The sequence below is a fragment of the Polypterus senegalus genome, chromosome 10 (assembly GCF_016835505.1).
Source record: "Polypterus senegalus isolate Bchr_013 chromosome 10, ASM1683550v1, whole genome shotgun sequence".
Taxonomy (NCBI): Eukaryota; Metazoa; Chordata; class Cladistia; order Polypteriformes; family Polypteridae; genus Polypterus; species Polypterus senegalus.
The window spans coordinates 116,747,506-116,769,638 of NC_053163.1; the positions used below are offsets into that span (position 1 = coordinate 116,747,506).

Below are 22,133 nucleotides of genomic sequence, written 5' to 3' on the forward strand. Positions count from 1 at the left end.
TGACTACTGATGACAGAAGAATCCCAAACTCCTGTCTGACAGACCAGAAACCGTCTTCAGGAGGCAGATGGATGTGTGCGTGTGTGTCGGAGGCGATTATCCTCGGAAGACTTTATTAACAGAAACACAGAGGCCACCCTGCCAGATGCAAACCACTAGTTAGCCACAAAAACAGGATAGCGAGATTAGTCTGTGAAAATGTACTTAAGAGACCCTGTAGCATTCTGGAAAAAGTTCTCGTGCACAGATGAGACAAATGCAGTAAACTCCCAATCAAAACATTCCAGTTTTCACAAACAAATAATTAATGGAAAAATTGCATTTAAACATAATTTGTCTTTTCGCACTTCCATAATTTAGGATAATGAATACATATTGTCAGACAACAAATCTTTATTTTAAAAGAGTGGGCTGACTCAGACATTCTGTATGTTTCTGACCTACCAAATGAGCAAGGAGAGTTTGACACTTCTGACGATTCAGTAGTTTTGACAGTATTGCTGTAAAAGATCGCTTAAAGATGACCAGAAGCATTCCTGCTATGTTAAGATCAATCTTTCAAACACATTTCTGAGTTATAACACTTGATCTAATTGTGCTCCACTACTTTTATTTAATGGTCTCAATATTATGGACAAGCAATTTAATAATGACTTTATTACAAAAGCTTTAATCTAAGATAAAAGCACTTCAAGAGCTTACGTGAGGTTTGAAGTTTCATACCCCAAATTAAATGTGAATAATAAGGGGATTTTCTCTCGTAAATGTTTTATTCCCAATAAAGTCAAGGAAATTTGCTTTAAATTAAAACCCTTTACTCTTATCCTTGTAGTGGGCGGCTAAGCAAATTTTCTAATAACATGTCTCCTTTAAGTTCATGTTACGAAAAAAAAAGACAAAAACCTTTCACCATTTATTTTATAGCTGGTGCATTTTAGTCAGAGGCTGCTGCTCTGTTGTTTGCATGTTTTTATACAGACCACTGAAAAAATCATTTTTATTTTGGAAAAGAGTGATATCAGTTTTGATAACACCTTAAAGTTACTTTGTCTCTGGAGAAAATGCTATAGTCACAAAGCCAGAGCCACAAACTCAAAGCCTAACTTTAGATTGTTCTTTTGTGATGTTGAATCCCACTGTATGTTTAAAAAAACAATGACAAAAAACAACAAACCTGGCAAATCATATTCTTCATTTAAAATCAAAAAGTCAGGAACAAACCCTAGAAGGGAAGATAATCTATCACAGAACATCCTCCTACAACGCTACATTCACTCACCAATGGCTGCTGTTTAACACTCGACCTAGCAGCATATCTGGCTGTAATGTGGGCAAAATGCATGCAGAAAATGGACGGGTGGAAGTCTTTTGTGTAACTTGATCCACTATGGGAATGCCAATATCTAAGCAGTGTTATGTGGAGTTTGCAAGCTCTCCCAAAGTCTGCGTGGGGTTCCTCCCACACTCCAAAGCCATGCTGGTGAGGTGAATTGGTGACATTAATACAATTGGCCCGACTGTGTGACGGGTGTGTGTGTTTGCCCTGCGACGGACTGGCGTCCTGTCCAGGGTTTGTTCTTGCCAATGCTAGCTTGGATAGGCTCCTGCAGACCCCGTGACCCTGTTCAGGAATAAGTCGGTTAGAATTTTTTTTTTATCGTTTTTAATTGTTTTTTCGGTAATTGTTAATTTTCATTGTTGTGTATGTATTTTTGCTCTTATACACAATGTCGCCAGTTAAGATAACACTCATGTCGTTGTTACATTAACTCCAAGTTAAATGTTTTTTTTTTTTTGGAGTTTAACTGTAATAATCAGTGACAGTCACACGCTTATGACAAATATGAATTATGTTTCAAATAAGCAAAAAAGTACTAACTTGTAAAGGAGAGACACATAGGTGTCTCTCACATCATTGTTACGCTATCACAGAAAACGAAATGCTTTATTGAAGAAATACATCGTCGGACCAGGGGTGTCGAACTCCAGTCCTGGAAGGCCGCGGTGGCTGCAGGTTTTCATTCTAACCATCTTCTTAATTTGTGACCAGTTTTTGATGCTAGTTGACTTCTTCAGCCTTAGCTTTAATTAGCTTGACTCAGGTCACTTACTTGTTTTTTCCTTAATTAGCAGCCCGGCAGTAATGAGACATAAAACAAGCAGGACATGACCAGCTCACCTGTACCCATCAAACAAAATCTGAAAATAAAGATGAAGGTCTCAGTAAGGTTGATCCCTCAGGTTACCAAAACATTTTAGGAGTTCTTAGAAAAAAACAGAATATAAACAGTTTTGGAAATGTCTGCTGTGGCAAAAAGAGAGCAGCAACGAGCCATGGAATTGAATAACGGGTTTAATTAACAGCAGGAATCAGCTTCTCATTAAGGAACTGGTTGGAGTTTGAAGCCCCAATTTAGCTGGTCATCTGTTGGCTCGTTTCACGTCTCATTTCTGTTTGGCTGTCATTTAATGGAGAAAAGAATCAAGTCAGAAGGCCTAATCCTTAAAAACAGGGCTATTAAAATAGAGGGAAAAGAAGTTAATTAGCAGTGAAAACTGGACTCTGATTGGGAAATGGGTTAGAAAGAAAACCTGCACCCACTGCGGCCCTCCAGGCCTGGGGTTTGACACCCGTGGACTAAACTATACGGAGAAATCGTTATTTGCACATGCAAGACGCGGCAGTCTATGAAAGACACACAGTATAATAATCCGATAAACTCGAATAAAAAAATCGTTGTTTAGTAAAGTTCGTTTGGATGTGGAAGCTTTATGCAGCAACCATTACAATTAATTACTATGGCCTTATTCCATAAATACTCTCCTGTTGAATTTGTATGAATCGGAAAACTATAGGCAGTGAAGACAATTTGTTCCGCATTCTGGCACCGTTAATTCTCGCGTGATTTCCTTTGTGTAACCGGGGGGGGTTTGGGTGGTCACGTTATGAGAGTGAGAAAGAGAGGTTTGGGGCGGGACTGCAGCTGGGACTTCGGCGTAAGTTCCGATCCAAGTCACTGTGACTATAATGACTGTGCAGGTCTGCGAGAGTCTTATCTCAGTAAACCGTGCAGGTCTGCAAGTGACGTGGAATACGTGACCGACAGCTGCGCTGCGTTGTAACGTCAGAGGTGGTCACAATACCGAATGTCGAGGTCCTCGAGCCGGCCAGGCAACGGGAGTCGTTTAACTGAAACATTGGCATGTCTTAAGTAGTGACAATCAGGTGAGTTTTTTTTTCCCCAAACAATTCACTAGAACCGTTCAAGTTTCAGGGGTAGTCTAAGCACCATTAAGTCGCTTAGGATACTGTGTTAACAGACACGCTTCTCGCACCTCAGTTTTGACATTTGAGTTGTTGTGGCGATGATGGAAGGCTTTTGGGCTGACGCGAATGTTTTCTTCAACACATGAAAGAAAAGGTCTTGGCTCCAATGTTCTAAAAGCAAATGTTAGGAAAGTTGTTTCTATGACGTCGTGAGTTACCGATGGCCACCACTACATCCCCCGGTCTGTTTGCGAGTCTGTATACATGCAAACTTTGCTGCTAAGCAGAGATAACGTGTGCGACACCGAATCGCTACGTCGTGTACTGCTGGCTGGCTCATAAAATGTACGACATTTAATTTACTATTTTAACATTGTAGGCATATTGTAGAGCACGTTCAGTTGCAATATTAAAATACCCCCGTTTTCTACGCCTAATGTAGAATGTCCTGAAAGTAGCAGTAACGTGTTCTGTATTATTTGCCGGCTTTGTCTTTTTCGTTTCCTTAACCCGCTATGTTTTCTGTTACGCACGCATAGATATTGTCTGCTTTTACATGTTTTTTTATTACTATTTAATATTGTTTTTTTTTGTATCCGTATACTGCTGCTGGATTATGTGAATTTCCTCTTGGGATTAATAAAGTATCTATCTATCTATCTATCTATCTCTCTCATCTTAGTAATTGGAATGAAATGGGACTTTGCAAAGCTTATTGTGAGGCAGGTTCTACAAATTTGTAAAACATTCTCGTTATAGGTCTTATAGCACAGTAGCATCAATTGATTGGTTTTGCTCAGGATTTGAAAAGTGCGATATTCAACAAGAAATGATTGTGCAGGATTTTCATGCCAGGCATAGATTTAATAATAGTATACTGCAGTCATAGTCCTAGTATCTCCAGATGATTCGAATTGGCTTGGTCAGGTTAAAGATTCACTTTGATATGCTGGTGCCACATCCAGGACTAATTCCTGCCTATGGCTTAGTGATGCTCACCTAAACCTTGAATTGGCAAAGTGGATTCAGAAAACATGTGCTTTATAAATATGGAAATAATTAGAATTACTAGAGAAAACCAAGTGTTAAATATTTGTATTCATCTCAAGGATCTGAGGGTGGCTGATGTCATTGTCGTGGTAAACCTTCAGGAGACTGGGGTTTGAATTCTGGCCCTGCTATTGCTTATGCCGAATTTGTATATTGTCCTTTTGTCTGCATGGATTTTCCTTTTGGTTTTCCTCTCGCATCCCAAAGATGTACAGCTTATACCGATTGGAGAGTCGAGTTCAGCATTCAGTTCTTGTGTCTTATACTGGCACTGGTGTCCAGTCCGAGACTGGCTTCCTCTGTGCCTGGAGTCGGATAAATGAGTTTAGAAAATGACTTTATAAATGGACATACAGTATACATTATCATTGTATTGCAGTCATAAATGTCTTGCAGTAATGTAAAATAAGCATTGATGGTTGTCTTTTAACTTTCTTTAGGCATCAACTGCATGGTATATGTTCACTTTTTTACTATTTATTTAGTTTTAAAATTGTGTTTAACGTAGATAAAATTACATAAATTAGTTATTGAACTGTCATTGGTTAAGTGGTACAATAATGGTTTTTAAAACTCACTAAATGATTGATTATTTTATACATGGCAAGCATCATTATAGCACATTTTTACTTGGAATAGTAAGGCAAAATTTATATGACACTATGCCACTAAGAGAAGAAACCATCAAGAACCTGCATGGTCCACTTACTTCTGCCGTCTTCTGGGGTAGTTGTCTACAGTCTGTGCAGTACTTCATACGGTATTAAATCCAACTCATTCTAAATAACAACATTAAGTGCTTGACTTCATTTGTGTTCACATTTTGGTGCAAAAAAGCAACTACTGGAAATAAACTGGGGTAATTGCTTAAAACAGTGAGTGGAATGATGGAGCTTCTTTTGAATGGTGGTTCGAGTTTAGAGGATTCCTTAGCTGTATTGCTACTGTGACCTCATTATTCATTTCCCAGATGTAAGTTTTGTATAAAGTGAAAAGAAGTTTATAACAAAGCTGAACAGAAACAAAACAGGAATTGCCTGGTACCCGATTCTACTGGAAAACAAAAGAAATATTTATTTAACCAGTTTACTAATCGCTCTTTTACTTGCAGTGCACTGAAACCAAAGACACCCATGCAACTCTTTAGCTGTTTGTCACACTTGTAAGATACCAAAAAGATTGTTAAAATAATAATGAATAAACAATGTGGGGTTCACTAGGAACCAGAAAACAAACAAAAAAAAAAAAAATCAGAACCAAAGCCGAGGTGGGAGGCTAATCGATCACAGAACGTGATCCTACAAAAATGTTTCACTCTCGACGTAGCGGCGTATCTATGGGGTGTGTGGACTGAATGGATTTCCAAAATGGAAGGATATGTTTTGTGTTACTTGATGTGAAATGGTTATGCCAGTATTTAAGCAGTGTTCTCCATTCCAGAATGTTCTATATAAGAATGTCTTTGGAGTTTGGAAAACTCTGTTGTGTATTAGTGGCTAGAATTTGGTGTTGATATCCTAATTTGAATTCCTTATCTCTTGAAAGAAAATGAGCAAAACACAAGCCTCATTGTACCTGTGAATCCCCAGCTTTGAGGAATATAAAGTGATGCTTGTTACTTCGAGTTAGTTTAATTTTCATGCTGTCTGCCAAACGGCTAAGGGCACCAAATCTGTTCAACCTGTCTTGCTTTTTTTTTACTTATTCTTAGTCATGATTGTGAGCTTGGTTTAGTTCCGCTCGTAATACCTTTATGACATCTGCATTGATGTAAATGGTAAAAAGGCGGAATTACATTCATGCAATCTCTTTTAATTTGTTGAAATATAGTTCTGTTGTGTTATTTCATTTTGTTTGTAATATTTGCACTTGTTCTGTATTTTTATGCATGCATTACTACTGGTATTATTCCCCCACATTTTCTCAGTTTCTGTTTCTTTATATTTGGAGAGTTTTCCTGTAGTTTTTAGAGAGGTGTTGATGAGCAGACCAGATCTCTCCTTGTCCTTTACTACTACTGTATATTGGCTCTGCTAGTCTTGTTTTCTTTATCAGTTTGGAATTGCATATCCCATAATATAGTTGCCTCACCATTCTCCGTTACCATCGACAGCTCGTGTTCGTAACATTTTCCTTTGACTTGGATGTTCTAGTGTTTTCCTGTTGCTCCGTGGAGGTACGCGGCTCCTTTGTTATGTATTGCATTTTGGCTCATTCTGCGCAGCCAGAGACTAGACGGTCTGTCGTCTCTTCTTGTTAGTTTGCAAATCCTACACATCGGCTTGGTGCCGTCTCCGTTTTGTACCTAATACTTGTATGCAAAATTTGGTTGACCTAAGTGAAAGTGTACTCGCGTTATGTTTACATACAGACAGACAGACAGACAGAGAGACACAGACAGACAGAGAGAGATATCATTTTAAAAATGGGATTTTCGGGCTTGGGGAGGTCTAAAAACATCAAGACCCATCAAAAACTTGAAATAGAATTTTTGAAGGATTCCAGTACTTTTATGTTTTTCTCCAGCCGTCTGGAGGTTTTTTTTTGTTTGTTTTTTCTGTGTCTACCCGGCCATTGGACCCTACTCTTATTCGATATTAATTAATGTTGCTTTATTTTGTTTTCTTATTGTGTCTTTTATTTTTCTATTCTTTACTATGTAAAGCACTTTGAGCTACTGTTTGTATGAAAATGTGCTATATAAATAAATGTTGTTGTACTTTCCCTATACTTCGTATACGAGAAAGTTAGGGAGGTCTAAAGCATTAAGATGCATCAAATCTTTGGATGACTACAATACTTTCACTATACTTTGTATACGAGAAAGTAATAAAGGTGTATGCGGTGAGATTAATAGTAGTATTGCCACATGTGCAGAGTACAGCAAAATTCTTACTTGCATGTCCAAGCAACATGTACAACTCCTATGATAAATCAGAATTTAAGCAAAAGACAAACTTGCCTGATGTACTCCTTCTACCTGTTTTTCATAGTGCCTACTGTGAGAAGTGCAATATACAAGAGAAAAAATATTACAAATGACTATTTGCGAACCACATAGTGAAAACAAAAGATGGGCAGCGTGGTGGCACAGTGGTCTGCACAGTTGCCTCTCATGGGTACAAGTGACATGCCTGGTCTGTGTCTATGTGGAGCGTGCATGTTCTTCATGTTCTCCATGGACCTGAGTGGTGTTTCTAGCCCGTCTCCCAAGACCCGTAAAGCAGGCTAATCAGTGACTGCAGTGTGGCCAGGCTGGAATCCGAACTGCTGCTCTTGTAATCACTCATTGGTAATATAACAAGGTGGAAAATTGTTGGCGTAAGTAGATAAAAGCATTCATTAGTATTGCTTGTCTGGTAGATTTTTCTTTTTTGTCCACTAAAGACATAAAAGATTTCTTCTTCAGCACTTGTATTTCTGGTAAATCTGATCACTCAATTCTGATATAGTGTGGCCATTTTCAGAGGTTTTCTCTCAAATGATTTTCACTCAGTTGGTTGGAACCCTTTCTATATAAATTGAAAGAGCCTGCCAGTTCTAAAATTCTGCTGGTCTGTATTGAGAGTTGTCACTTGAAACATTCTTTGTCATCATGAAGCATGAGCACGATTCAAGAACACCATTTTTGTTGACATCAATGCAGTTGTAAGTACAGTAGATTTTTTTTTTTTTCTTTTATGCACAAGTAGGTCGTACTGCAGTCGCTCATTCAGTGTCTTAATCCACACATAGTTAACATTCCTGTCCGCTGTTTGCACCATGGATTACTAGAATTTCTTTTTGGACTGTATCTATTTGGAGGGGGTACAATATCCCACCTGTCCCTCTAACACTCTTAACCAGTTCAGGTGTCTTAGGAGTCCATGGCCGACCTGGCAGTATTGGGAGCAAAGCAGAAACTGGCCCAGGATGGAGCTCTTAGTTTTTTTTTTTTTTGTTTCGATTCACTGCGGAAAAGAATTTCGGAATTTGTCTTTTTGTTTTGCATTGTAAACATATGCATTTATTTTACCCATTTTGGTAAAAACATAACAGAAGTAGAAGAGAAATAGCCTGCAAATAGCTTTATTTGAGTGAAGAAGAGAAGTGGCAAACCCTAATACTAGCATACGTGCAAATATTTCGATAAGATACAAACATAATCACTGCTTTTTTACTGCTTTTTCTCTCCTCTTACAGAGTTGTGTTAACTGTATTTTCATATTGTGTGATACAGTGTTCATCAATGATAGCAGAATCCCAGTATTAGTATTTATGTATCATGTATTATAATACAAAATTCAGGAAGCTTGGTGGTGCAGTGATTAGACTTTGACTTGCAGATCTAGCACCCTGAGTTTGAGCTTCATGTCTTGTCATTGTTTGCGTTTTCTTTCCCAGAATCCACACAGATTAGGTAATTGACAATTCCATGTGAGTGTGTGCACTTGTGGGCCCTGTGACGTCATGATACATGTGATGACAGATGTTACACTCGCCACTAATGTTGGCACCAGAGAGTGATAAAGGGTTGAATGTTGATTGGCACACACAAGTAAGAATTTTAGTGAGCTTTGTACACATTACAATGCTTGGCTTATAAACATATTTTTATTTTCTGCATCATACTCTACATTAAAGAGTAACTTTGGTAGTGCTACAGAAACGTATTATATGAGGTACTGCACTGTTGCTGCTTTAATCCATTTATGTAATTCGGCCTCCTAAATTATACTAATGATATTTTTTGAGAACATGTGCCTTTTAGCCCCAGGTTGCCTGTCAGCTTTTTTTGTCCTGTTAATCATCATAAGATGACATTTAAAGATCTGTAAACGGTTTAGCACAGCACCATAATGCTTCTTCCTCTTTCAGCCATAGTCATGTGCCATTTTACCAATGTAAGAATGAGTCATTTAAATTTTCAGCTGCTGTAAAAAATCATTAGAGTTTCTTAGACTTATTCATATAATCTGTTTGCCTGTACTGTTTGTTATAAACTAGAATAGTAAGAAATTCACTTTGGATTTTGTACCTGTAGAGTTATATAATATCAAAGTGAAAAAAGAGAGCTCTTTAAATACGTTGTACCCAAAAAGTGGTAAGTAATTCATTACACAATTATTGAATTCATTCCAGATGCATTCTCCTATTATCATATTATTCTGTCAAATTCAGTTTGATAAATGCCCCATTCAGCAGCTTAAGTAACAGGACCCATCTTCTTGCCTTACCCCATTTTAGTCTGATTTGTCTTACTTAATGATTTTGATAATTGGGACCTTATTTTTAATTTTATTTTGTAAACAATATCCATCATTTTTGTTCCAGTAATTTTGATATTAATTTTCTGAAAGATTTTTATACATCACTACCACATGACTGTAGTGCATCACATAGTGCAAGGAAAAGATGCTGATTCCAGCAAAGATAGGGATGTCATTGATGATGACACATTTACTTGGGCAAGTGCCATTACATTGGCACAGGAGCAGAAATAAAACGGGAAAGGCTGGGTAACAATCAATGAAGAAGTGTGCTTTGATTACAAATAAGTTATAATAACAGACTTCACAATAATTCCAGCCCACTTCTTGCTTAGTAGTCTGTTACTTCTTCTAATGGAACAGGATTTGCTTTTAAAATGCAGAACTTTTTTTTTTTTTTTTTTTTCTTTTCTTTCTTTCTTAGCTAGCAGCCAAACAGTAATGGGATACAAACTCTAAAAACAGATGTCCAGCTAATTGAATTCCCTTTGTTTCTGATTCAACAAAATATTTGAAAAGAAAATAGAGAGGGTCTTTGATTATGATACAGTAGTGAATAAAGGCCTGCTGTGGTGCACAGAATGTTTGAATGGGACTCTTGGGAGCGGAAAAAGAAAGTCAACCATGTTGGAAACAGTTCTGCTGTGGCAGAGTAAGTGCACTAAGACATCATAGCTTTACATAACATATTTAATTAACAATGAGAATTAGTCTATCATTCTTCTTTGCTAAAAACAGCTACCGTATAATGCATAAGACTTTGCTTGTATCCATTTTGTCCTTCCAAATCCAAATTTAAAGCATCTAAAGATATACAGATGTTGACAAATTTGTTGGCATCTTTACTGAAAAAGCGCTGTGTTCCACCTGAAAAGTGTTTATATGAAAAATTGACATCTCATTGAGTAAAGCAAAGCAAGTGTGTAAAGAGATCAAGTAATGATTATACTATGAAAATATTCTAAAATGGCCTGGATACATTTGTTGGTATCCCTAGAAAACATCATAAATAATTGGATTTGAATGATTTTTCAAACTAGCTGTTTTCTTTAATTAATATCACACATGTCTTCAATCGTACAATCAGTCATCCAGCCTATTTAAATGTAGAAAAGTACTCGGCCTGCTTTTTGTTTTCCTCCATCATACGTTTTCTGAGGAAATAAAGAAAAATCTAGACAAGCATGTTAAAGGCAAAGGCTATAGGAACATCTCCAAGCTGCTTGATGTTCCTGTGACAACAGCTGCAATATTATTAAGAAGTTTAAGGTCCATGGGACTGTCTCCAACCTCCCTGGACTCGGCCACAAGAGGAAAATCAACCCGAGAATGGGCAGAAGGATAGTGAGAATGGTAGAAAAAAAGTCACTTCAAAAATGATACCAGCTGAACTGCCAAGATGAAGGTCCATCAGTGTGTGATCACGCTATCCATCACTTTTTGAGTGACTGTGGGCTCAGTGGAAGATGATCCTGGAGGACTCCACTGTTGATCGAAAAACATAACAAAAGCCACACTGGTATATGATAAAATGCACATTGACAAGCCACAATTCTTCTGGGAGAATGTTCTTGGGACAGATGAGACAATCCGCTCTATGTCAAAAGACAAAAAAAATAAAGATTTCAAAGAAAAGAACACCATACCTACTGTGAAACACAGAGGATGCTTGGTTGTGTGTCATTGCTTTGCTGTGTCTGGCACACTGTTGTTGGAGTCAGTGCAGGCAACAATGAAATCTCAAAACTATATTCCTCAGGTATTCTGGAGCAAAGCATTCTGCCCAGTGTCAGAAAGCTGTGTCTCAGATCATGGATCCCTACCAGGAAAATGAAACAAACCACACAAGAATGGCTAAGAACAAAACATCAGACTATTCTGAAGAGTGGCCTTCTATGGGCCCTGATATGGATCCTATTGAACATCTATGGAAAGAATTGAAATATGCAGTCAGGAGAAGCCCCCCCACTAACCCCCCTTACCAATCTGACATAGCTGGAGCAGTTTGCTTAGGACAAGTGGGCCAAACTACCTCTTGACAGGAGCAGACATCTCACTGAGATCCCCAGGGATCGCTTCTTTGCAGTGATTGCTTCTAAAGGTTGTGCAGCAAAATATTAGGTTATGGTTCCCATTATTTTTGTCCAAGCCATTTCCATTTGTGTTATTATTCAAAATATTTAATCAAACCTCTAAGCAAAGTCAGATTTTTTTGTTAAATATGCAATAAAAAATGATGGATGCCAGTTTCAGGTAATTTCAGAGGCAATTGTGGGTTCTTCCCTTTTTGTGCAGGGGTACCAACAAATTCTCCATGTCTGTGGATAAATTTCTTGAAAATCTTTAATTTCGTGTTTTTTTTTCTTATATTATTTACCTTTTTTTTTTTACAATGATTGCAGCTTTTATCATAGATATTTTTTGACCATTTACTGTTTACATTTTCTGAAAAGGAAAAAAAAAACAATTTATTATTTAAGTGCTTTGCAGAGTAAAGTATTTCTCCTTTTTTGTTTGGAAAAAATAATCATTTTAGTTTTTTGGTTTATCTACCTAGTCATTTCTTCTTCCCCAAATCCATGTTTTTCCAGACTATATGTATTAATTGTAATAATAATACATTTTATTTATTCACAGGCGCCTTTCTAAACACATCAAGGACACCGAACAATAGATAAGAATCGCATTATAAACAATACAAAAAATAGAAAGAACTATAAAAAAGTTAAAGTCAGACAGAGCAATTGCAATCAAAGAAAAAAATCTAATTTTAATTTTGTTTTTCTTTGCTTATTATCCTTTTTTTGTTTTCTGATCATTTTTGTTCTACCATTTTATGGGAAATCCTATTATGTTTTAGTAAAATCAAATCGTTGCCCCTCTAATTAGTGCCTGTTTCACAAAGGAGCTCTTTTGTTATTTTACTGGATATAACTTTCCACTAACTGTTATAAACCATACTATCTGATTAAAAAAAAAAATAAATAAATAAAAACTGGTTCAACATTTTGCTTTTCCTTATGGTTTGTCCCACCTTCTTTTCAAATCCACTAACAAAAATAGAAAAACACCATAAAATATTCAACATTTTACAACAAATTCTCAGATGAGGGGAGAAAAATGTTCTTGTTTTAGGTACTTAAAGGATAGTTTGGTATTTTTCAAGTTATTTTGTCACAATCATAGTATATATTATTTTTCCACATAAAACTGTGTTTTAATATGAAGCATTTTTTTTTATAAATTAAAAAAATTGCTTGCCTCTTCTTTTAGCATACAGTGGGACTAATGGATGCACAAGCCCATAGGTGAATGAAAAAGCCTTAAAGTTTACCAAATATGTCAACTTTGAAGGAGCAAATGTTTTATTACAACTCCAACAACCCCAGTGCCAAGATGTATTCTGCTGATAATCCCACTTTTGCTTTTGCAGTTCAGTTTTTTCAGCAGTTATGTTTTGACATGGCTTGTAATAACTGGCAGATGCACACTCACATCATATGATTATTTTACTTTTCGACCATTACATTCTGTGTTATGTTAAATTGCCTGCAAAGTTTCATGCCAAATTGCAGTATAATGAAAAGGGCACTAGCAGTTTCATTGTACTTTGTAAATATATAAAAATAAATTTGAAGTGAACATATTACATTGCATTGTATTTTTAATAAAAACCTTGGAAAAGCCAAGCCACCTGCATGTCACAGTTTCCTTGGGGTGTTTTGCATATGCACGATAAAAATAATAAAAAGGCAGAGTGTGAGATCGAGCAGATGAAGACACACAAACCAATTTTCAACTTTTATAATGCAGGATGAATTGCGCTTGATGGTGATATGGTAGTAACAGAAGGTAGGACAATATGTTTGATTAAATTCACTGACATACACATCCTCCATATGTATTTATTGGAATTAGTGTAAGACCCTGGCACTGTGAATCGGGAATGACGGCTATGTGCTATCTGGAGAAGCTGGCATAAAAGGAGCTCCGCAAGCAGAGGCGGCATGCAGGCGCAGCACTTGCTGAGTCTGTAAACTGTCACCTTGTTTGGAGTTTCTATTAATTCTCTTTATTATTTAGGTCATTATCTTTTCCTTCCCTGTATTTTGCTGCATTCTTTTTACCTTCTGCCATTCACGTTTTCTAGAGTATAATGTAAAAAAAGCATTTTCATAGCAAAAGGCTGCTTTCACCATGGATCATGTTGATTTTTGTTTATTTATTTATTTGCCCTCAAAATATTTGGTTAGTAGCTGTACTTAGTAACTGTCAAACTTCCATAAGAGTAGTGTGTTTAACCTGAACCCTAGAAGCATTTTATTTGCATACTAGCCATGTGCGCCTAACTACGTTGTGTGTGTTAATGTTGTCTGTGAAGGGCTTCCTGTTTAAACGCGGCTGCCAGTCGTGAACTGGGCCCTTCGTCGCACAGCATTATGATTTTTTTATAAGGGAAACAAAATTACAAAAGAAAACCCTTGGATATTGATTCGATAGGAACGACCTACTCGGAATCACTGTCCGAATCATAATTATGTGGTAGGGTAGGAGCATTTCTACTTCTGTCCGTTCACAGTCCGTCTCGTTTTCACGACGCTGTTGTTTCCTCTCACAATGTCTTCTCAACCTTTCTCCAATCTCGCAGGTTGCTTTGTGAAAATCCAAAGAGTAAGGCAATATACTCGGAGCAATGGTTATAAAAGAGGGACACATAGGTATCCAGGCTCTTTAAAGCATAAATAGAGATCACTTCACTGACATGTGAGCAAGCCACGGTACAACTGTGAGATGCGCAGCACTTTCCGGCTACAACGTAACAATAATAATTTCCGGAACGCGCTGTTACGTTGTCATTCATTTTACCCACTGTCTTTCTTTCATTCATATGTTACGTAGGCACGTACCTTTTTATCTCCGGTCTACGCATGAGTGGAATTTGCGGACAAACAAAGATCAAGATCTAAATGAAGATCTCTTTAGTTAATTTAAAGCACAACAATTTGTTTAGTTTGAATGTCTGTGTTTTGAGGTGTGACTGGAGTACTACTGTCTTCAGTAGTATAAGCCTGGAGGAGATTCTTAATGAAATGCCCATGTTTTAGCTGTCTCTCTACTGCCATCTAGTGCTGCTTCTTCTTCTAATTCATTCGCGGACAAACAAAGATCAAGATCCAAATGAAGATTATATATAGAGATGGGGATGCCCTGCTACTGGGTTTCATCACAATTTTTTTTTTTTTTTAATATATGATGCAAATTGTTTTTGCTGTGTTTATAAAAGCTAAAAGCACACTGAGTACTGCCTTAAAACTGACACTGGAATCCACATTTATATGTGAATATCAATCTAGTATAATTCAGATTATAACCTTCATATTTGTGTATGGATGGTATTTTTAAAGCTGTCTGCCGTGGAAATCTGTGTGTTGTAACTGGATAACATTGTTAACGTGTGTGTGTGTGTGTGTGTGTGTGTGAGTGAAGGTAACAGATGATTACTGCATTTTTAGTTTATGTAAAGGCCTCTTTACAGGCTGAACTAGATGGCTGTTAAAGAAAGAAAGCTGTTTTAAAGAAGTGTCTGCTGGCTTCATAAAAGCCTGGTACAAACAATTATATCTAGCGCCAATAAAAGAAGGAATATTCTCAACTCATGGTCACTTGCCAAACAAAGCTCTTGTGTATCTGTGCAGACAGGACTGGCACATCTAAATAATGCCATCTAGTATAAGGCACATTCTTGCCCCGCCCCCCACCCCACCCAATATATCTGTACAGTACTAGATGTGACTCAATACACTTAATCTATATGCAGTACATAATACAATGCTCCCACAATAAAGTACATCCTTGGAACAATAGGCAACATAATAAACAGCAGCTTAAAAAAAAAAATTAAAAGGATTAGCTTTATAATCAATAAAACATGGATATTATAAACAATACAAAGTTAATACATTTCTCATTGCTTCTGTTTGACCTGCATATATATTGAATTTTTCAACTGAGAAATTTAATATACAACTAAACCTGGCTTTTTTTTTTTTTTTTTGCTTTTCTGCTCACTTCTCTAAATACCTTGGCAGTTTCAGACTCTGTCCTGCCACCTCATATATGCCTGCCCTTTTTAACTAAACCCATGTATTGTTAACTTAAGAGACATTAGCAAACATTGTACCTGTGACTGAAATATTGATAAAAACTGAAAGAAAAAAAAAATGTAAAAAATACTTGGAAAATGCTGCTCTGACCAAAGTGGGACAGTTGGCCCTGCATATGTTAATGCTGGTTATTTTAGAGTGTTGTTCATGAAAACGTTGAAATATCTGGATCTACTGTTGTTACATGCTGAAATAATTGTAAACAGCCAGCCAAAATACCAGGCTGAAAAGCAGAATCAGAATTCTGTTTTTTGTTCTGTAATATAGACATCGCCTGTGGTGACTTTCACTTTTAAATATATGTGCATAATTGCCAATTAGGAATCCATAATTAAAATTACTTGAGAAGGATCAAGAGACTTTTCTTTTCACTTGTACTGTAGATTGTTTAGTTCTGATTAAAGCCAGAAAATCAACTTCAAACACAATGAATTTTATCTCCATACTTTTAAAATGAGTTGATTTTTTTATAGTCAAAAACAGAGTTTTGTTTTCTTGTCAAGTGTCCTTTGGACTCTTGTTTATTTTTTGATAAGTTTGGTATGGATTGTTTAAGGTTTAGGAGTGGTCAGTACTATAGATTAAAATCACTGTTCAGGTTAAAGTGTAGTGGATGACATCATAAATTTGTACATAAGTTTAAACAGAAATATGTACTCTCGTGCTTTACAAATTGTTTGTTACTGTGTCCTATGGAAGTCATGAAGTTACGACTGATTTACAATTACACATTAGAGAGATTGAATTCAACACTGTATGTGAAGATGACCCAAGCAAGATCTCTCACTCGAGGCTTAGTATAGCAGTATGACAACTAATCATCCTAATGCTTAATTTATTTAAAAAAACAAGTCATGCATACAGTAGTCCTGACTTTTTGTGCTGTCATGTAAACTATTGTGCAGCCCCTCTGGTATCTAAACTTGGACACATTGGTTTTCATACCTTTTTATTTAATTCTAGTATACAAGATGATTTTCTTCATCAAAATGGGCAGTTTATTTCTTTGTCTTTCTTTTAAGTTTTATTTAATAGTGTATTTTTAAAAATATTTTATCACAATTTGTGTGTGTTCATCCTCTTATTAAAATGCATATTCTGCATTTTTAATTGTAAAACGTATTAAACTTCATGACTTGTATAATTAATGCACTGTATTTTATTACAGGCAAGATGGTGGTGAAAGAGTTATACTCCATCTTGGTCTCTGTGGAGGGGATGACCTGTAACTCCTGTGTGCAGTCTATTGAAGATAAAATTGGGAAACTTCAAGGTGTATACAGTATAAAGGTGATTTTCTCGTTTCACACACTTTTTTCCTTAGCCTTATATTTGTCTTAATGACTTTATGTGAACATCAAGCATAAGCAACAAAAAAGTACTGTTTTTGGTAATGAGTGAGTCGGGCAATTTTCTATCTATCTATCTATCTATCTATCTATCTATCTATCTATCTATCTATCTATCTATCTATCTATCTATCTATCTATCTATCTATCGATATACTTTGTATAATATATATATATGTGTGTGTGTGTGTGTGTGTGTGTGTGTGTATATGTGTGTGTGTGTGTGTGTGTATATATATATATATATATATATATATATATATATATATATATATATATATATATATATATATATATATATATATAATAAATATATATATATAAATAAATATACACATACACACACGCTAGGGGGGCAAGTCCCTTTGGTGCCCAACCCCCAGTTGTGGCCAGTCTGCCACTCACTTTGTGAAGAGGGGGGCTGAATGCACCCCAAGGAGACGCGGTCGCTCCTCTAAAACCCCCTCTTAAACGGTGATACTATCAGAAACAAATAGGTTTTTTTTTTTACCTCCTCTTTGCTCGATCAGCTGCTGGCTTGCTGCTGTTGCCGTGCCGCGTGATCTGTATCATCAAACATGTAAAAACCTGTACAGCAGCTGTCCTACTCTGTCTTTTATTTCCAGCGCTGGGCGTGGTTAAATCTCTTGGCACTCTTGGTTAAATCTCTTCTCTTTAGATGAGAGTTCTTGATATTTTTTAGTTTATAATTTAAAAATGGAATGAGAATCTGAAAATTTAACAACATCACATTAAAATTCAATAAATTCTGGAAAGAATTATACCAAACATATATATAGTGCATCCAGAAAGTATTCACAGCACATCACTTTTGCCACATTCACATAAAATATTCTTTAAAGCCAACTTGCATATGCAGAAGGTGTCTAGATAAATACTTCTTTTCTTCCTAGAGGCCCAGTTTCTGCAGCTTTCCCATAATTAAAGTCCCCAGGATCTGGGCCCTCCAAGGAGACCAGCAGGAGAATTAGCGTGCTTTAAGTCATGCGATTTCTCAAACATGTCTTGATCCTTTTAAGGGCAGAAAACCCCCTTTCACATTCAGTTGTGCTCACTGGCCCAATATGAGTTAGTTTGTCTAAATTTGGAAAAGTCTGAGCTCTGATGTTGTTGCCTTTATTAAAATTTGTTTTGGACTGAGGTCTTTGTATGATTGACTTCTGATCATTTTTGACACAACTGTCCATTCTTGCCTGCTACTTTCATATTTTAAAATTGCAGGGCTACCATTTTGGATTAATGGTCAAAAAAAAATGTGGTATAGTGGGTCTGCGGCTTCAAAAAAGGGCAGAGTGTTAAATCCATAGAGCTGCGTCGGCACGATAGCGAGGATTTAAGGTAGTTGGAGCAAGTCATTCTCAATTGCCTCATTGGCTTCCTGCGGCGGGTGATTAAGGTGCTGCGCCCACGGAGACGTGTGTAAATAAAATATATATAAATAATCCGGAAAGTATTCCCAGCGCATCACTTTCCACATTGTTACTTTACAGCCTTATTCCAAAATGGATTAAATTAATTTTTTTCCTCAGAATTCTACACACAATACCCCATAATGACAACGTGAAAAAAGTTTACTTGAGGTTTTTGCAAATTTATTAAAAATAAAAATACCGAGAAATCACATGTATATAAGTATTCACAGCCTTTGCCATGAAGCTCCAAATTGAGCTCAGGAGCATCCTGTTTCCCCTGATCATCCTTGAGATGTTTCTGCAGCTTAATTGGAGTCCACCTGTGGTAAATTCAGTTGATTGGACATGATTTGGAAAGGCACACACCTGTCTATATGAGGTCCCACAGTTGACAGTTCATGTTAGAGCACAAACCAAGCATGAAGTCAAAGGAATTGTCTCGAGGCACAAATCTTGAGAAGGTTACAGAAAACTTTCTACTGCTTTGAAGGTCCCAATGAGCACAGTGGCCTCCATCATCCATAAGTGGAAGAAGTTCGAAACCACCAGGACTCTTCCTAGAGCTGGCCGGCCATCTAAATACTAAAGGATGCACTTGACAACTGTTGTTCATGTTTTTAGTTGTACTGTTTTGGTTTTTTGTACTGCCGTGTTCTTTCTGTTATTCTTCTTTGTTTACTACTATTTAAGCAATGAAGGTTGAAGTTTTAGTCCTACGACAAATGTTGCAGTTCTCATTAGTCTCATTCTTTAGTAAATATTTAAGAAACTGTAATTTCTTCGGAGATGCAAACAAGAAATTTCTTTTTCAAAAGTAAAACACCTTTTGAACTTCTTACATGTGTTTATCCTATAGTTTATTATCACTTAATTGAAACCTAGACAGTATATACAGTGGTGTGAAAAACTATTTGCCCCCTTCCTGATTTCTTATTCTTTTGCATGTTTGTCACACAAAATGTTTCTGATCATCAAACACATTTAACCATTAGTCAAATATAACACAAGTAAACACAAAATGCAGTTTTTAAATGATGGTTTTTATTATTTAGGGATAAAAAAAATCCAAACCTACATGGCCCTGTGTGAAAAAGTAATTGCCCCCTTGTTAAAAATAACCTAACTGTGGTGTATCACACCTGAGTTCAATTTCCGTAGCCACCCCCAGGCCTGATTACTGCCACACCTGTTTCAATCAAGAAATCACTTAAATAGGAGCTGCCTGACACAGAGAAGTAGACCAAAAGCACCTCAAAAGCTAGACAACATGCCAAGATCCAAAGAAATTCAGGAACAAATGAGAACAGAAGTAATTGAGATCTATCAGTCTGGTAAAGGTTATAAAGCTATTTCTAAAGCTTTGGGACTCCAGCGAACCACAGTGAGAGCCATTATCCACAAATGGCAAAAACATGAAACAGTGGTGAACCTTCCCAGGAGTGGCGGGCTGACCAAAATTACTGCAAGAGCGCAGAGACGACTCATCCGAGAGGTCACAAAAGACCCCAGGACAACGTCTAAAGAACTGCAGGCCTCACTTGCCTCAATTAAGGTCAGTGTTCACAACTCCACCATAAGAAAGAGACTGGGCAAAAACGGCCTGCATGGCAGATTTCCAAGATGCAAACCACTGTTAAGCAAAAAGAACATTAGGGCTCGTCTCAATTTTGCTAAGAAACATCTCAATGATTGCCAAGACTTTTGGGAAAATACCTTATGGACTGATGAGACAAAAGTTAAACTTTTTGGAAGGCAAATGTCCCGTTACATCTGGCGAAAAGGAACACAGCATTTCAGAAAAAGAACATCATACCAACAGTAAAATATGGTGGTGGTAGTGTGATGGTCTGGGGTTGTTTTGCTGCTTCAGGACCTGGAAGGCTTGCTGTGATAGATGGAACCATGAATTCTACTGTCTACCAAAAATCCTGAAGGAGAATGTCCGCCATCTGTTCGTCAACTCAAGCTGAAGCGATCTTGGGTGCTGCAACAGGACAATGACCCATAACACACCAGCAAATCCACCTCTGAATGGCTGAAGAAAAACAAAATGAAGACTTTGGAGTGGCCTAGTCAAAGTTCTGACCTGAATCCAATTGAGATGCTATGGCATGACCTTAAAAAGGCGGTTCATGCTAGAAAACTCTCAAATAAAGCTGAATTACGACAATTCTGCAAAGATGAGTGGGCCAAAATTCCTCCAGAGCGCTGTAAAAGACTCATTGCAAGTTATCTCAAACGCTTGATTGCAGTTATTGCTGCTAAGGGTGGCCCAACCAGTTATTAGGTTCAGGGGGCAATTACTTTTTCACACAGGGCCGTGTAGGTTTGGATTTTTTTTTTCACCCTAAATAATAAAAACCATCATTTAAAAACTGCATTTTGTGTTTACTTGTGTTATATTTGACTAATGGTTAAATGTGTTTGATGATCAGAAACATTTTGTGTGACAAACATGCAAAAGAATAAGAAATCAGGAAGGGGGCAAATAGTTTTTCACACCACTGTATTTTAGGGGTGGGAATCAACAGAGACCTGTTGATTTGATACTACAATGATTTTTGTCTACCTATTCGACATATGTTGGTATTTTTAAAATATTGTGATTTTATTACTGATTTTTATTTTTATTAGAAAGAATTTGTCCCTAACTTGACATTTTAAATTAATTGTGAGTAATACAATTTAAAAAAAAATGCTTTAATTAAAAGAATATATTTATTAAGTCAATAAGTAAACTTCATAATTGTATCCATATGAATAGAAATGTAAGAGATTAAGAATTTAACATTGGCAGTGCTATGTCATGTGCACTGTTCCACTAGGTTGGCACATCAGTAATCAGCTTGTACTGTCATAGATCTAACAATTTCTGCTTTTGCTGCAGAGCATAAGAGGCCTTGGGTGCCTTTTTGGAAAACCCCAGTGTTGTATCTTTTTCTTCCTAGGAACCACACAACAGCTGGTTGTCTAGCGTGCACTGAACTGCCAAGTTTAATGCATGCACATAGCCATTTAACATGAGGAAGTTTGAGCACCTGAGCTGTTACAGTAATATCTGCCACATTGTGGGTGACTAACATTGGCTCTTTTTCTTGAATTCCCCATTGTTCAGTGAAATTATAAAGTAGCTCTGCAATGTTAATCCAGTATGACTTTCATACTCAACTAAGGTTTTTAGGACTTGAGAGAATAAGCACGATACTTCAGTTCTATGTTGTGATGTTACTGTAAAACATCACTGTGTGGTTCATGAAGTCCATGAATCGCATGCCAGGAAAACTCTTTCCCCTTTTATAGAATAACTGTTTTAATTCAGATTTAGCTTTGTTGTATATTTTGTAAATAGCTGTGTCTGCAAAAAATTCATTGTGATAGAATATAACATATCCTGGCTGGATGGTTGCTTTGTTCCATTTGAACTGGGAAATTAGAATTTCCAAGATCCAGAAGGTAAGTTTCAACTACTTAGAAAAGTTGGAGAGCCTCACTAACCCCTACCTCAAAATGCAATTTGGCTGCACCACGTATAAACAGAAGCTTTAGTATTAACTGTTTATTTACACTTCTATTAAATCAGTTGTACACACAGTGGCGGTGCACATAGTTGCTGCGGTTCG

At 36.8% G+C, this 22,133-nt stretch overlaps 1 protein-coding gene across 4 annotated transcripts in view; it reads left to right on the forward strand.

Annotated features, from left to right (window-relative positions):
- Positions 1-2,976: 2,976 nt before the first annotated feature.
- Positions 2,977-22,133, forward strand: part of atp7a (ATPase copper transporting alpha) — an 88,249-nt gene continuing 69,092 nt past the window's right edge. For 3 of the 4 annotated variants that reach the window (XM_039766398.1, XM_039766400.1, XM_039766399.1), the window contains exons 1-2: positions 10,153-10,219; positions 16,900-17,021. In XM_039766398.1, coding sequence (XP_039622332.1) covers positions 10,192-10,219; positions 16,900-17,021 — 150 coding nt within the window. In that variant the 5' untranslated portion in view covers positions 10,153-10,191. Of the gene's footprint in view, positions 3,227-10,152; positions 10,220-16,899; positions 17,022-22,133 lie in introns of those variants that run through there. The other variant, XM_039766401.1, reaches the window with a different exon arrangement.